The 17,299-nt window shown below is 40.7% G+C and overlaps 1 protein-coding gene across 1 annotated transcript; it reads left to right on the plus strand.

Moving 5' to 3' along the window:
• Positions 1 to 2,008: 2,008 nt before the first annotated feature.
• On the plus strand, positions 2,009 to 6,352 carry LOC124026398 (transmembrane emp24 domain-containing protein 3-like). The gene is made up of 3 exons (XM_046339427.1): positions 2,009 to 2,341; positions 2,692 to 2,937; positions 5,443 to 6,352. Exons 1-3 carry the CDS (start codon positions 2,198 to 2,200, stop codon positions 5,674 to 5,676), a joined length of 624 nt encoding a protein of 207 aa, XP_046195383.1. The 5' UTR covers positions 2,009 to 2,197; the 3' UTR covers positions 5,677 to 6,352.
• The last annotated feature ends 10,947 nt before the right edge of the window (positions 6,353 to 17,299 follow it).

Consider the following 17,299-nt stretch of genomic DNA (forward strand, 5'->3'; position numbering starts at 1 on the left):
CGAGGGCCAGCCAACGAGAGCGTACAGGTCACAATGGTGGGTAGCATATGGGGCTTTGGTGACAAAACGGATTGCACTGTGATAGACTACATCCAATTTGTTGAGTAGGGTATTGGGGCGGCAGGGTAGCCTAGTTAGAGCATTGGACTAGTAACCGAAAGGTTGCAAGTTCAAATCCCCGAGCTGACAAGGTACAAAGTCTGTCGTTCTGAACAGGCAGTTAACCCACTGTTCCTAGGCCGTCATTGAAAATAAGAATTTGTTCTTAACTGACTTGCCTGGTTAAATAAAGGTTAAAAAGAATTGGAGGCTATTTTGTAAATGACATCATCGAGGATTGGTAGGATGGTCAGTTTTACAAAGGTATGTTTGGCAGCATGAGTGAAGGATGCTTTGTTGTGAAAAAGGAAGCCAATTCTAGATTTAACTTTGGATTGGAGATGTTTGATATGGGTCTGGAAGGAGAGTTTACAGTCTAACCATAAGTCACATTTAGGTAGCTTGTCTTCCTTAAGTTAATGATGAAGCAAAATAAAGACAATAGTCCAAAAATCGAGAACTACCAAGATTTTGAGCATCTCCATTGTCTAATCTATGTAATGTTATGCCTGGCCCTGCATTCAAGCAACAAACTTGCTAGTATGTAATTTACCTTGATACTATTAACACATTCCTAAATGTTTCCGTGGCTGTTATGTTATAGTTGACATGTTTTTTCAGCGGGACTTTTAATAAAACACAAGATGGTGCAGTTCACTGCGGTTAACAGTATGACCAGGCAAAGTTTGAGGGGAACTAAATGATATAATATGGCCGGGGTTCGAGGCTACCGACGTTAGCTAAATTAGCTCGCCAAGTATCTGATTTAGCTTATGCTAAGCACTGCTGATCCTGGTGCTAGATTAATGTTAGCTGAATTGTATAGCCAGTGATGAGAAACAGATCCTTCCACTGTAAACTAGCTGATAAACAGTAACAACACATTTCAAAGAAAAAACCGTTACCTTTTAAAGGTTAAACTCTGCTTGGAATGGAAAAGGAAGTTCCTTCAAACTGTGAAATCTGGAAGAAAGGAGGAGCTAGTAAAATGTGCATATTAAAGAACGCCTTAAGTTAGCTGTGTAGGTGTATATTTAGCAGCTGTAGGCGTTAACTTGATCTGTGCAGGACCGCTTGCAGCCGTTTATTTAGCACATGTTGAACCACCTGCAAGCACATTAGCACGCGCTTATTTGACGCGTTTAGGCATTAATTTAGCACCTACACCTGTTTACTTTACACACGTAGCATTAAAAAGATTGCGTTTTGAACATGTGCTTGAAGACCCGAATGGGGTTCCATACAAAACAAAAGTAAAGTAATAAAAATAAAATAAAAGCACGATGGGTAATGAGTAGGATTCTGTTTTCACATCTACAAGTGAATGCTTTTATGCCTTCCCAATGAAGACTAGCTATAAAATTCAAGCCTATGGAAAATAGATTTTGTTTCTTTCTGGACGATTCACCATGCTGCCTGTTACATTTCGATTTGAAAAGTGTGCCCCCCCAATCAACTCCACCCAGTGATACAACGTAATCATCACGTTTAAAAATGTTGCTCTACTATAACTAAAATCCGTAGAACGGAAAACAAGTGATTTCAAGCTCAACAGTTTCCAAATCTCTGAACATGGTTCAAATTGTATAAAATAAAATACAATACTTTGTAAAAAATAATCGTGATCCGGAAGTGTTTTGTTTTGATGCCACGTCGGTTATGGTGGAAGTATAGAGAATGATAGAGGCCTCTAGTAGCCAAAAATGTATTTTGACATAGACAGCGTCATTGATGGCTTCCACCATTTTAACGTATTCAACTGGGTGGGGCTTCTAACTTTATTGTCTGATCCCTCCTAATTACCCTATCATATCCAAAAGCGTCATTGTGAGAGATCGGCCAATCGCGAAGAAAAAAAAAATACTATTTCAAATTGAGATCTTCTCAATGGTGCTTTCTGTGCGCTCAGACGCCAAAATAGGAACAATATATGCTTTCTCTATCGTTCTCTATGGGTGGGAGCTTTCCAAACTTTTTTTTATTTTTTATATCTCCCTGTCATCACATGAACATTGAAGAAGTGACTGGTTGCGACTTCAACTGTTTGTTGTTGTAGCTTTCATTTATAACCACATTTTCATAGAATTTGTCCTACATAATGCGTTCCCTTGGACTGTGTAGTTTGATGTTGCATGTGATCGTTGTTTGTTCCACGGAATTGACGTTTGAGTTACCTGATAACGACAAGCAATGTTTCTATGAAGAGCTTCAGAATGGAGTGAAGTTTGACCTAGACTTTCAAGTAAGTGATTCAATACGTGGAGTTCTGATGCCATTTCCCCATATGGTTGAGTTAGTTAGTGCATTGGACTGCTTTATCTGATCCCATGCTCTAATTGTCCCTTCACGCTCACTGGAAGAAAGCACGAAAATATTGCCGTTTTGAAACCTCAGTAAAAGTGCAGAGTTACTGTTATACAGCTCTCTAACTGCAGTTACACTGCAAAATTACTGCAGTAATTAAAACGTATTTTGGAAGCAGTATACTGCAGTTGTACTGCACTCTGACTGCAGTCTTTTTTCGTAAGGGCTGAATTACTCTAAATGTGTTTCCTTACCATCATCCTAATCTTTCCATGTTGTATATACCAGGTGATTGCAGGAGGGAACTATGATGTGGACTGCTTTGTAACAGATCCAGTGAATAACGTCCTGTATCAGGAGAGGAAGAAGCAGTACGATAGCTTCTCTCACACCACCACTATGAAAGGAACCTACAAGGTCTGCTTCAGCAATGAGTTCTCTACCTTCTCCCACAAGACAGTCTACCTGGACTTCAGGTCTGGAGAGGAGAGACCCCTACTGCCTGACATGAACAGAGACACAGCCCTAACACAGGTAAAACAATGTTATAACTATATTAGACTTTCATTATATTACATATACATTTGACTGACACAGGTAAGATCAAATTAAAATCAAATCAAATTGATTTATATAGCCCTTTGTACATCAGCTGATATCTCAAAGTGCTGTACAGAAACCCAGCCTAAAACCCCAAAGAACAAGCAATGCAGGTGTAGAAGCACGGTGGCTAGGAAAAACTCCCTAGAAAGGCCAAAACCTAGGAAGAAACCTAGAGAGGAACCAGGCTATGTGAGGTGGCCAGTCCTCTTCTGGCTGTGCCGGGTGGAGATTATAACAGAACATGGCCAAGATGTTCAAATGTTCATAAATGACCAGCATGGTCCAATAATAATAAGGCAGAACAGTTGAAACTGGAGCAGCAGCACGGCCAGGTGGACTGGGGACAGCAAGGCGTCATCATGTCAGGTAGTCCTGAGGCATGGTCCTAGGGCTCAGGTCCTCCGAGAGAGAGAATTAGAGAGAGCACACTTAAATTCACACAGGACACCGAATAGGACAGGAGAAGTACTCCAGATATAACAAACTGACCCTAGCCCCCCGACACAAACTACTGCAGCATAAATACTGGAGGGGTCAGGAGACACTGGCCCCATCCGAGGACACCTTCGGACAGGGCCAAACAGGACGGATATAACCCCACCCACTTTGCCAAAGCACAGCCCCCACACCACTAGAGGGATATATTCAACCACCAACTTACCATCCTGAGACAAGGCTGAGTATAGCCCGCAAAGATCTCCGCCACGGCACAACCCTAACCCATGTAAGGTCATAATATAATACTATATACAGTGTATTCTGAAAATATTCAGACCCCTTGACTTTTTCTACATTTTGTTACAGCCTTATTCTAAAACATTTGAGAAATTCTAACCTGTTATTGCTTAGTCATTTTAGAATAAAGTAACATCGCAAAATGTGGGGAAGGGGTCTGAATACTTTCCGAATGCACTGTATATAAAAACACAATATAAACGCAACAAGTAAAGTGTTGGTCCCATGTATCATGAGCTGAAATATAAATCCCAGAAATGTTCCGTACGCACAAAAAGCTTATTTTGCTCAAAAAACATTGGTTTACATCCCTGTTAGTGAGCATTTCTCCTTTGCCAAGATAATCCATCCACCTGACAGGTGTGGCATTCAAGAAGCTGACTAAACGGCATGATCATTACACAGGTGCACCTTCTGCTAGGGACAGTAAAAGGCCACTTTTAAAATGTGCAGTTTAGTCACACAACACCATGCCACAGATGTTTTGAGGGAGCGTGCAATTGGCATGCTGACTGCAGGAATGTCCACGAGCTGTTGCCAGAGAATTGAATGTTCATTTCGCTACCATAAGCCGCCTCCAACATCGTCCAACCGGCCTCAACCACAGACCACATGTAACCATGCCAGCCCAGAACCCCCACATCCGGCTTCTTCACCTGCAGGATCATCTGAGGGGGGGGGTTCCTGAGTATTTCTGTCTGTAATAAAACCCTTTTGTGGGGAAGAACTCCTTTGGATTGACAGGGCCTTGCTCTCCAGTTGGTGGGCCTGGCTGCCAAGTGGGTGGGCCTGGCTGCCAAGTGGGTGGGCCTGGCTGCCAAGTGGGTGGGCCTGGCTGCCAAGTGGGTGGGCCTGGCTGCCAAGTGGGTGGGCCTGGCTGCCAAGTGGGTGGGCCTATGCCCAATCAGGTGAAATCCATAGATTAAGGCCTAATGAATTTCAATTGACAGATTTAATGTTTATGAACTGTAACGCAGTACAAGTTTTGAAATGATTGAATTTATATTTTTGTTCAGCATGTGTATCTAATAATGTAGATATATATGCCATTTTATATAACTAATAAAGATCACTGACACCGGTACAGTAGATCACAGAAGACCTAGCTGGAAAGGTACTTAGAGGTTCGCTGCTCTTAACGACGTGGGTCTATTGACACACCAGCGCTGCATTCAATTGGAATGGGTTGAACCAAAACGGTCCACAGGACTGTATGATAAAAGCCACCCACAAGTTATTCTTTTTTTCCCCCACATATTGTGCAGGACTTTTATTTTGACGAGGTAAGCAGGGAGGAAGTGGGTCAGTAAGTTGAAAAATAATTGTATTTAACTTTTGGCTTCCCAGCTAATTGTTTTTGTCCAATCCAATTGAAAGCAGCGCTAGTGTATGTCACTCGATCCATGTTGCTAAGCGCAGCTAACCTCTAGGTACCTTTGCAGCTAGGCCCATCCAGAAAGCATCCCTTACTCCTAGAGCTATATATGACTAACTCCACCCCCTAGGCACTTGACATATGTAGATGTGAACAAAGTCCACAGGTATAAGCAACATGGTAGTAGATCTCTGTATGCTGATACCCAATCCTTTCAAATCAGAGCCTTTAGAGGTTGTTTCCAGATAGGGCCCCAACGCAATGTTGTTTAAACTGCAGATTGCTTCTCTAAGGATGTATTCATATTAATCTTGTCTCTTCTCCAGATGGAGTCGGCCTGTCTGTCCATCCATGAGATCCTGAAGGTAGTGTCTGACTCTCAGACCTGGTATCGGTTACGGGAGGCTCATGACCGCATCAGAGCAGAGGACCTCCATGAGCGTGTGTCCTATTGGTCGATAGGAGAAACTATAATCCTTTTCACTGTCAGCATTGGACAGGTTCTCATTCTCAGGAGCTTCTTCAGCGACAAGAAGGGCAGTGTTTCAGCCAACACATAGATCCCACCATTATTATATATATATGATACATTGTATAATACTGGGTTAGTGTTGCAGCCAACACATAGATCCCACCATTATTATATATATGATACATTCTATAATACTGGGTTAGTGTTGCAGCCAACACAAGATATTGTATTATAGGTCATCTGCAACTAGACTGTAACCTACCTTCATACCCCACAACAAACTGTAGTCCTATACAGTTATATTAAAGGACTTCAGGAACTATTAAATCTGTCTGCTATTAAGACTCTAGCTTGTGGACTCTAGCCTCTGAAAATGAAATACTGTGGTTGCAACAGCTGTTTAGTGATTTCAATCAAAGTAGGTTAGCAACCTAACACACCTGTGGTACACCAAGCATTTATTTCTTTTTGTCTCAGTGTACATCATTCATTTGTGCTATGACATTAATTTATTGTGTGTAAAACGTTTTGTTGGTCTGTCTCGCCCTCTCTTGTACACAGTCACACACACCATAACCCCACAATTTGATTTCCATTTCAAATCCTATTTTCCCTTTCCTTAACCCCAACCCCTAAGCTTAAAATAGCCTTTGTCCTTGAATTTTCCTTGTTTTACTATCCTTGTGAGGACTTTTGGCAATTCCTAGTCCACTTGAAGATAAGGGCGTGTCTTGACTATCATTAAAGTCAATAATGTTATATTATCAATTCTCTGTGTAATTATTATGTGATTAAACTTGAACTAGAAAGTCGGGGCACCACGGGAAAATGTTGTTCAGAGTTACTATTTCCGGGATTTAACTCTTCAGATATTTTAATATCTTATCGATTAGTCACTTTATTAATGTATTAATACCTCATCAGTCATATTCTGAATAACTGCTTGAACCATAGCATAAATTATGAATCCGCTATATATAAATTGGCTTATTTAGTAATTAAATAATTACATAAACACAATGGTTATTGGTTACTAATGCAATGAAAAGTCCCTAGTGGACTTAGCCCGATACGACGGCTTGGTAAACAATGGAAAGGGGTGGGGACAGATAAAGAGCGGGGAAGACAGAATGGACCCACTACACACAGTTTAACTATGCTCATGTAAATGCTAATACTTTGCACATGAACAGTCGCTCATTCGGGAAGGAATTACAATATATATTTACGCCTGTATGTCTCTGAAATCGCCAGTCCGTCTGCTGGAGAGTCAGTCGACAAGTCTCTTGTTTTGTCCACCAGAGATCAGTCTTTTGTAGTTGTAGGTCTGTTGTAATGGGTACGTCAGGTATACCAATGGTCGTTCGATAGGGAAATGTTCTCCAGAATGGATCTTTCAGAGTACCACCCGGTGGTTCTCGGTCACGTTTACCAGACTAAAGTATTTAAACAGCTGCAGACTGAATGTTCCTGTGTAGTAGTATTGTTTGTAGATTTCTTAGAACTCTCTGGTCTATAGAGTAGTAACCATTTCAACATGTAGCTACAGTACAGCTCTCTGGTCTATAGAGTAGTAACCATTTCAACATGTAGCTACAGTACAGTTCTCTGGTCTATAGAGTAGTAGCCATTTCAACATGTAGCTACAGTACAGCTCTCTGGTCTATAGAGTAGTAACCATTTCAACATGTAGCTACAGTACAGCTCTGGTCTATAGAGTAGTAACCATTTCAACATGTAGCTACAGAATAACGTTGTCAGTGTAAATAACAGTAAAGATGATGAAGTGGTGGTGAGGGGATGGATTGTACAACTCAGAATCCCTTTGTCAGTGTAAATAAACAGTGTATTGGACATCACCTGGGGAAAATGTTTTGATACATTGATTTAGCTTGAGTTTGCACTTTTGGGACTGTTCCATTGGATCCATTGTTTTAGACACAGCTCATGTACAGTTGAAGTCGGAAGTTTACATACACCTTAGCCAAATACGTTTAAACTCAGTTTTTCACAATTCCTGACATTTAATCCCGGTAAAAATTCCCTGTTTTAGGTGAGTTAGGATTGCCACTTTATTTTAAGAACGTGAAATGTCAGAAATCAAATCAAATCCAATTTTATTTGTCACATACACATGGTTAGCAGATGTTAATGCGAGTGTAGCGAAATGCGTGTGCTTCTAGTTCCGACAATGCAGTGATAACCAACAAGTAATCTAACTAACAATTCCAAAACTACTGTCTTATACACAGTGTAAGGGGATAAAGAATATGTACATAAGGATATATGAATGAGTGATGGTACAGAGCAGCATACAGTAGATGGTATCGAGTACAGTATATACATATGAGATGAGTATGTAGACAAAGTAAACAAAGTGGCATAGTTAAAGTGGCTAGTGATACATGTATTACATAAGGATGCAGTCGATGATGTAGAGTACAGTATATACGTATGCATATGAGATGAATAATGTAGGGTAAGTAACATTATATAAGGTAGCATTGTTTAAAGTGGCTAGTGATATATTTACATCATTTCCCATCAATTCCCATTATTAAAGTGGCTGAAGTTGGGTCAGTGTCAATGACAGTGTGTTGGCAGCAGCCACTCAATGTTAGTGGTGGCTGTTTAACAGTCTGATGGCCTTGAGATAGAAGCTGTTTTTCAGTCTCTCGGTCCCAGCTTTGATGCACCTGTACTGACCTCGCCTTCTGGATGATAGCAGGGTGAACAGGCAGTGGTTCGGGTGGTTGATGTCCTTGATGATCTTTATGGCCTTCCTGTAACATTGGGTGGTGTAGGTGTCCTGGAGGGCAGGTAGTTTGCCCCCGGTGATGTGTTGTGCAGACCTCACTACCCTCTGGAGAGCCTTACGGTTGAGGGCGGAGCAGTTGCCGTACCAGGCGGTGATACAGCCCGCCAGGATGCTCTCGATTGTGCATCTGTAGAAGTTTGTGAGTGCTTTTGGTGACAAGCCGAATTTCTTCAGCCTCCTGAGGTTGAAGAGGCGCTGCTGCGCCTTCTTCACGACGCTGTCAGTGTGAGTGGACCAATTCAGTTTGTCTGTGATGTGTATGCCGAGGAACTTAACTTGCTACCCTCTCCACTACTGTTCCATCGATGTGGATAGGGGGGTGTTCCCTCTGCTGTTTCCTGAAGTCCATAATTATCTCCTTAGTTTTGTTGACGTTGAGTGTGAGGTTATTTTCCTGACACCACACTCCGAGGGCCCTCACCTCCCTGTAGGCCGTCTCGTCGTTGTTGGTAATCAAGCCTACCACTGTTGTGTCGTCCGCAAACTTGATGATTGAGTTGAAGGCGTGCGTGGCCACGCAGTCGTGGGTGAACAGGGAGTACAGGAGAGGGCTCAGAACGCACCCTTGTGGGGCCCCCGTGTTGAGGATCAGCGGGGAGGAGATGTTGTTGCCTACCCTCACCACCTGGGGGCGGCCCGTCAGGAAGTCCAGTACCCAGTTGCACAGGGCGGGGTCGAGACCCAGGGTCTCGAGCTTGATGACGAGCTTGGAGGGTACTATGGTGTTGAATGCCGAGCTGTAGTCGATGAACAGCATTTTCACATAGGTATTCCTCTTGTCCAGGTGGGTTAGGGCAGTGTGCAGTGTGGTTGAGATTGCATCGTCTGTGGACCTATTTGGGCGGTAAGCAAATTGGAGTGGGTCTAGGGTGTCAGGTAGGGTGGAGGTGATATGGTCCTTGACTAGTCTCTCAAAGCACTTCATGATGACGGAAGTGAGTGCTACGGGCGGTAGTCGTTTAGCTCAGTTACCTTAGCTTTCTTGGGAACAGGAACAATGGTGGCCCTCTTGAAGCATGTGGGAACAGCAGACTGGTATAGGGATTGATTGAATATGTCCGTAAACACACCGGCCAGCTGGTCTGCGCATGCTCTGAGGGCGCGGCTGGGGATGCCGTATGGGCCTGCAGCCTTGCGAGGGTTAACACGTTTAAATGTCTTACTCACCTCGGCTGCAGTGAAGGAGAGACCGCATGTTTTCGTTGCAGGCCGTGTCAGTGGCACTGTATTGTCCTCAAAGCGGGCAAAAAAGTTATTAAGTCTGCCTGGGAGCAAGACATCCTGGTCCGTGACTGGGCTGGGTTTCTTCTTGTTTCTAAGTTTCTGCCTGTAGGCAGGGATCAACAAAATGGAGTCGTGGTCAGCTTTTCCGAAAGGGGGGCGGGGCAGGGCCTTATATGCGTAACGGAAGTTAGAGTAACAATGATCCAAGGTTTTACCACCCCTGGTTGCGCAATCGATATGCTGATAATATTTAGGGAGTCTTGTTTTCAGATTAGCTTTGTTAAAATCCCCAGCTACAATGAATGCAGCCTCCGGATAAATGGTTTCCAGTTTGCAAAGAGTTAAATAAAGTTCGTTCAGAGCCATCCATGTGTCTGTTTGTGGGGGGATATATACGGCTGTGATTATAATCGAAGAGAATTCTCTTGGAAGATAATGCGGTCTACATTTGATTGTGAGGAATTCTAAATCAGGTGAACAGAAGGATTTGAGTTCCTGTATGTTTCCTTCATCACACCATGTCTCGTTAGTCATGAGGCATACGCCCGCCACTCTTCTTACCAGAAAGATGTTTGTTTCTGTCGGCGCAATGCGTGGAGAAACCCGTTGGCTGCACCGCATCGGATAGCGTCTTCCCAGTAAGCCATGTTTCCGTGAAGCAGAGAACGTTGCAGTCTCTGATGTCCCTCTGGAATGCTACCCTTGCCGGATTTCATCAACCTTGTTGTCAAGAGACTGGACATTGGCAAGAAGTGGTGCGCGATGTGCCCTTGTCCGGAGTCTGACCAGAAGACCGCTACGTTTCCCTCTTTTCGGAGTCGTTTTCTTGGGTCGCTGCATGCGATCCATTCCGTTGTCCTGTTTGTAAGGCTGAACACAGGATCCGCGTCGTGGAAAACATATTCTTGGTCGTACTGATGGTGAGTTGACGCTGATCTTATATTCAGTAGTTCTTCTCGACTGTATGTAATGAAACCTAAGATGACCTGGGGTACTAATGTAAGAAATAACACGTAAAAAACAAAAAACTGCATAGTTTCCTAGGAACGCGGTTTATAGCGAGGCGGCCATCTCTGTCGGCGCCGGAAGTTACAATGGGAATAATAGAATAATAGTAGAGAGAATTATTTAGAATAATAGAATAATAGTAGAGAGAATTATTTATGTCATCACATTCCCAGTGGGTCAGAAGTTTACATGCACTCAATTAGTATTTGGTAGTATTGCCTATAAATTGTTTAACTTGGGTCAAACTTTTTGGGTAGCCTTCCACAAGCTTCCCACAAAAAATTTGGTTAATTTCGGCCCATTCCTCCTGACAGAGCTGGTGTAAGTAAGTCAGGTTTGTAGGCCTCCTTGCTTGCACACGCTTTTTCAATTCTGCCCAGAAATGTTCTATAGGATTGAGGTCAGGGCTCTGATGGCCACTCCAATACCTTGACTTTGTTGTCCTTAAGTCATTTTGCCACAACTTTGGAAGTATACTTGGGGTCATTGTCCAGTTTTAACTTCCTGACTGATGTCTTGAGATGTTGCTTCTATATATCCACCTAATTTTCCTGCCTCATGATGTCATCTATTTTGTGAAGTGCACCAGTCCCTCCTGCAGATAAGCACCCCAACAACATGATGCTGCCACCCATCTGCTTCACGGTTGGGATGATGTTCTTCGGCTTGCAAGCCTCCCCTTTTCCCTCCAAACATAACGCTGGTCATTATGGCCAAACAGTTCTATTTCTGTTTCATCAGACCAGAGAACATTTCTCCAAAAAGTACTATCTTTGTCCCCATGTGCAGTTGCAAACCGTAGTCTGGCATTTTTATGGCATTTTTGGAGCAGTGGCTTCTTCCTTGCTGAGCGGCCTTTCAGGTTATGTCGATATAGGACTCGTTTTACTGTGGATATAGATACTTTTGTACCTGTTTCTTCCAGCATCTTCACAAGGTCCTTTGCTGTTGTTCTGGGATTGATTTGCACTTTTCACACCAAAGTACGTTCATCTCTAGGAGACAGCGGTATGACGGCTGCGTGGTCCCATGGTGTTTATACTTGTGTACTATTGTTTGTACAGATGAACGTGGTTCCTTCAGGTATTTGGAAATTAGGATAAACTAGACTTGTGGAGGTCTACAATTATTTTTCGGAGGTCTTGGGTGATTCATTTGGATTTTCCCATGATGTCAAGGAAAGAGGCACATAGTTTGAAGGTAGGCCTTGAAATACATCCACAGGTACACCTCCAATTGACTAAAATTATGTCAGTTAGCCTATCAGAAGCTTCTAAAGCCATGGCATAATTTTGGGGAATTTTCCAAGCTGTTTAAAGGCACAGTCAACTTAGTGTATGTAAACTTCTGACCCACTGGAATTGTGATACAGTGAAATAATATGTCTGTAAAAAATTGTTGGAAAAATGACTTGTCATGCACAAAGTAGATGTCTTAACCGACTTGCCAAAACTGTAGTTTGTTGACAAGAAATTTGTGGAGTGGTTGAAAAACTAGTTTTAATGACTCCAACCAAAGTGTATGTGAACCTCCGACTTCAACTGTCAACCCTCAGTGTAGTTTCATTATCTAGGCAGCAGATGGCAGTACCTGCATGGTGGACTCCAAGAATCAAACCCAGCTTTTATTATGCTATGAAACAGGTGCTGCGGTATAGTCTACAGTACAGTACCCCCTTCTGGTATTCTGGTGGTGTCCTTTGCCCCAAATGAGAGCTGTGCTCAGTTTAGGAGGAATACAGTCTATATTCTATTCTAGTTGCCAAGTAGACCTGTGCATTTCATTTCAACCTAGCTAATATAATTTAATTCAACTGTAAATTGAGATAGAGTAAGTAGGCTGCAGTAGTAACCTCGGTATCATAGATCGTAAGAGGTTAGATAAATATTAAAACGTTTAGGTACTGAATGAAAAATACAAGTTAAATGGGTTTCCATCATCTTTAAATGTACTGATGGTTTTGTAACACCAACTGTTGCGTTATAAAGCAAATGTTCCCGCTCTGGTCTTGGCGCATGAGCTCTAGTCAACAGCTCGCAGATATAGAGCGGGTAGGCTACCTACATTATGATATTATTAGTAGTTAATTAACAGCTCACAGATATAGAGCGGGTAGGCTACCTACATTATGATATTATTAGTAGTTAATTAACAGCTCACAGATATAGAGCGGGTAGGCTACCTACATTATGATATTATTAGTAGTTAATTAACAGCTCACAGATATAGAGCGGGTAGGCTACCTACATTATGATATTATTAGTAGTTAATTAACAGCTCACAGATATAGAGCGGGTTACCTACATTATGATATTATTAGTAGTTAATTAACAGCTCACAGATATAGAGCGGGTAGGCTACCTACATTATGATATTATTAGTAGTTAATTAACAGCTCACAGATATAGAGCGGGTAGGCTACCTACATTATGATATTATTAGTAGTTAATTAACAGCTCACAGATATAGAGCGGGTAGGCTACCTACATTATGATATTATTAGTAGTTAATTAACAGCTCACAGATATAGAGCGGGTAGGCTACCTACATTATGATATTATTAGTAGTTAATTAACAGCTCACAGATATAGAGCGGGTAGGCTACCTACATTATGATATTATTAGTAGTTAATTAACAGCTCACAGATATAGAGTTAATTAACAGCTCACAGATAGGCTACTACCTACATTATGATATTATTAGTAGTTAATTAACAGCTCACAGATATAGAGCGGGTAGGCTACCTACATTATGATATTATTAGTAGTTAATTAACAGCTCACAGATATAGAGCGGGTAGGCTACCTACATTATGATATTATTAGTAGTTAATTAACAGCTCACAGATATAGAGCGGGTAGGCTACCTACATTATGATATTATTAGTAGTTAATTAACAGCTCACAGATATAGACCTACATTATGGGTAGGCTACCTACATTATGATATTATTAGTAGTTAATTAACAGCTCACAGATATAGAGCGGGTAGGCTACCTACATTATGATATTATTAGTAGTTAATTAACAGCTCACAGATATAGAGCGGGTAGGCTACCTACATTATGATATTATTAGTAGTTAATTAACAGCTCACAGATATAGAGCGGGTAGGCTACCTACATTATGATATTATTAGTAGTTAATTAACAGCTCACAGATATAGAGCGGGTAGGCTACCTACATTATGATATTATTAGTAGTTAATTAACAGCTCACAGATATAGAGCGGGTAGGCTACCTACATTATGATATTATTAGTAGTTAATTAACAGCTCACAGATATAGAGCGGGTAGGCTACCTACATTATGAGTTTATTATGGAGAAGAGCGATATTATTTGTATTTGTCAATCGGCAGCCAAGCATCGCTCATCATGTCACCAGAATAAGACCCTCAATATTTATTGGAAAGGTGCATCAAGCTCATCACCTTCCACATTCACCACCCTGTGAAGTTCCTCATTGATTTTATCTGTAGCCTAATAAATTGCATGCTTTCCAGAGTCCTAGTGGTAGGACCACACAACGCATCATTGTGTGACTCCAAGTTTATTAAATCAATATTTGCGTATCCACCTCCATTTCTCGCATAATAAATTTTACAGACACAAAAAGATCCCACCATGTCGAATGAATAATATATCTATCAGCATTTCAAAAAATAAATACCGGCATTTCATGTTTACATCAGCCCTGTCATGACTTTTTCATAGGTCAGGTCATTCATCTGCATGAAATGGTTGGATGGAAACTTGATTGGTGACGCTTAAGTGTGTTGAATATAACGGACGGACGCCCATAAAATATACATAGCCTCATTTATTTACCGGCTGTCGGGTATTCATTCATATAAGACCTGTCCTCGTGGTCATAACCGTCTCTCCGGTGAACCATGACGGGATACCTGAGGGTTCTGTCCTCCGTCTCGAGGTATGGAGCGACGTTTACCGAAAACCCTGCTATGTTTGCGCCTGCTGCCGCCGTGTGCCAGAGTCTGCGACACAGAAACTGTGAGTCTTTAAACTGAACCAAAACTCCTCTAGCTGCTAAGGTAGCCTGGTTTCACTGCACAGTCGTCCTCGCATGGAATAGATTCATCTGTTCAGAGTATACATTGCCAATGTATTTTATATTCAAAGTTTTGGCTTTGCTACAAAGTAGTGGATGTGCAGGAGTGACCTTTGATTTGTTACGTCGTATTGTTTGTGTCACAGCAATGCGATGTCGTGGCATCAGAACATATGGTGGGAACTGTGAAATTATGGGGATTTGGAATATTGTAAAAGTTGACAAACTGTGTTATATGTAGAATGTCAAAAAAAAAACAGAATTAACATTGTCACATCACACATTGTAGGCGAACTCAATACATACAATTACAATTCAACAACGGTATAATGTACTGGCATAATTTATGCCAGGTGCCAAAGTCCAGACAGTATATGAATGCTGTTGGATACCTTTTAAGGCTGAGGGGGTAGGGTGGGGGGGAGGGGTTGTCTGTTCTGAATCTGACATGGTGTCATGTGTTAATATACTGTAGTAATAATGCATGTTTTTAATGTTTAATATGACCTGGTGTTTCCAGATGCAGCTGAACACATCAAGGTGGACCAGACAGTGTGTTACTGTAATAACATGTTACTGTAATAATGTGTTTAATGGTTTCAGATATTACTGTAATAACATGTTACTGTAAAAATGTGTTACTGTAATAATGTGTTACTGTAATCATGTGTTTATTGTTTAATGGTTTCAGATGTTACTGTAATGTGTTTAATGGTTTCAGATGTCACTGTAATCATGTGTTTAATGGTTTCAGATGTCACTGTAATCATGTGTTTAATGGTTTCAGATGTCACTGTAATCATGTGTTTAATAGTTTCAGATGTCACTGTAATCATGTGTTTAATGGTTTCAGATGTCACTGTAATCATGTGTTTAATGGTTTCAGATGTCACTGTAATCATGTGTTTAATGGTTTCAGATGTCACTGTAATCATGTGTTTAATGGTTTCAGATGTCACTGTAATCATGTGTTTAATGGTTTCAGATGTTACTGTAATCATGTGTTTAATGGTTTCAGATGTCACTGTAATCATGTGTTTAATGGTTTCAGATGTTACTGTAATGTGTTTAATGGTTTCAGATGTCACTGTAATCATGTGTTTAATGGTTTCAGATGTTACTGTAATCATGTGTTTAATGGTTTCAGATGTCACTGTAATCATGTGTTTAATGTTTTATGGTTTCAGATGTCACTGTAATCATGTGTTTAATGGTTTCAGATGTCACTGTAATCATGTGTTTAATGTTTTATGGTTTCAGATGTCACTGTAATCATGTGTTTAATGGTTTCAGATGTCACTGTGATCATGTGTTTAATGGTTTCAGATGTCACTGTAATCATGTGTTTAATGGTTTCAGATGTTACTGTAATGTGTTTAATGGTTTCAGATGTCACTGTAATCATGTGTTTAATGGTTTCAGATGTCACTGTAATCATGTGTTTAATGGTTTCAGATGTTACTGTAATGTGTTTAATGGTTTCAGATGTCACTGTAATCATGTGTTTAATGGTTTCAGATGTCACTGTAATCATGTGTTTAATGGTTTCAGATGTCACTGTAATCATGTGTTTAATAGTTTCAGATGTCACTGTAATCATGTGTTTAATGGTTTCAGATGTCACTGTAATCATGTGTTTAATGGTTTCAGATGTCACTGTAATCATGTGTTTAATGGTTTCAGATGTCACTGTAATCATGTGTTTAATGGTTTCAGATGTCACTGTAATCATGTGTTTAATGGTTTCAGATGTCACTGTAATCATGTGTTTAATGGTTTCAGATGTCACTGTAATCATGTGTTTAATGGTTTCAGATGTCACTGTAATCATGTGTTTAATGTTTAATAGTTTCAGATGTCACTGTAATCATGTGTTTAATAGTTTCAGATGTCACTGTAATCATGTGTTTAATAGTTTCAGATGTCACTGTGATCATGTGTTTAATGGTTTTAGATGTCACTGTAATCATGTGTTTAATGGTTTCAGATGTCACTGTAATCATGTGTTTAATGTTTTATGGTTTCAGATGTCACTGTAATCATGTGTTTAATGGTTTCAGATGTCACTGTAATCATGTGTTTAATGGTTTCAGATGTCACTGTAATCATGTGTTTAATAGTTTCAGATGTCACTGTAATCATGTGTTTAATGGTTTCAGATGTCACTGTAATCATGTGTTTAATGGTTTCAGATGTCACTGTAATCATGTGTTTAATGGTTTCAGATGTCACTGTAATCATGTGTTTAATGGTTTCAGATGTCACTGTAATCATGTGTTTAATGTTTAATGGTTTCAGATGTCACTGTAATCATGTGTTTAATGGTTTCAGATGTCACTGTAATCATGTGTTTAATAGTTTCAGATGTCACTGTAATCATGTGTTTATTGTTTAATGGTTTCAGATGTCACTGTAATCAAAATCAAATCAAATCAAATCAAATTTTATTTGTCACATACACATGGTTAGCAGATGTTAATGCGAGTGTAGCGAAATGCTTGTGCTTCTAGTTCCGACAATGCAGTGATAACCAACAAGTAATCTAACTAACAATTCCAAAACTACTGTCTTATACACAGTGTAAGGGGATA

Source organism: Oncorhynchus gorbuscha, unplaced genomic scaffold (genome assembly GCF_021184085.1).
Source record: "Oncorhynchus gorbuscha isolate QuinsamMale2020 ecotype Even-year unplaced genomic scaffold, OgorEven_v1.0 Un_scaffold_2732, whole genome shotgun sequence".
In the NCBI taxonomy this organism is placed as follows: Eukaryota; Metazoa; Chordata; class Actinopteri; order Salmoniformes; family Salmonidae; genus Oncorhynchus; species Oncorhynchus gorbuscha.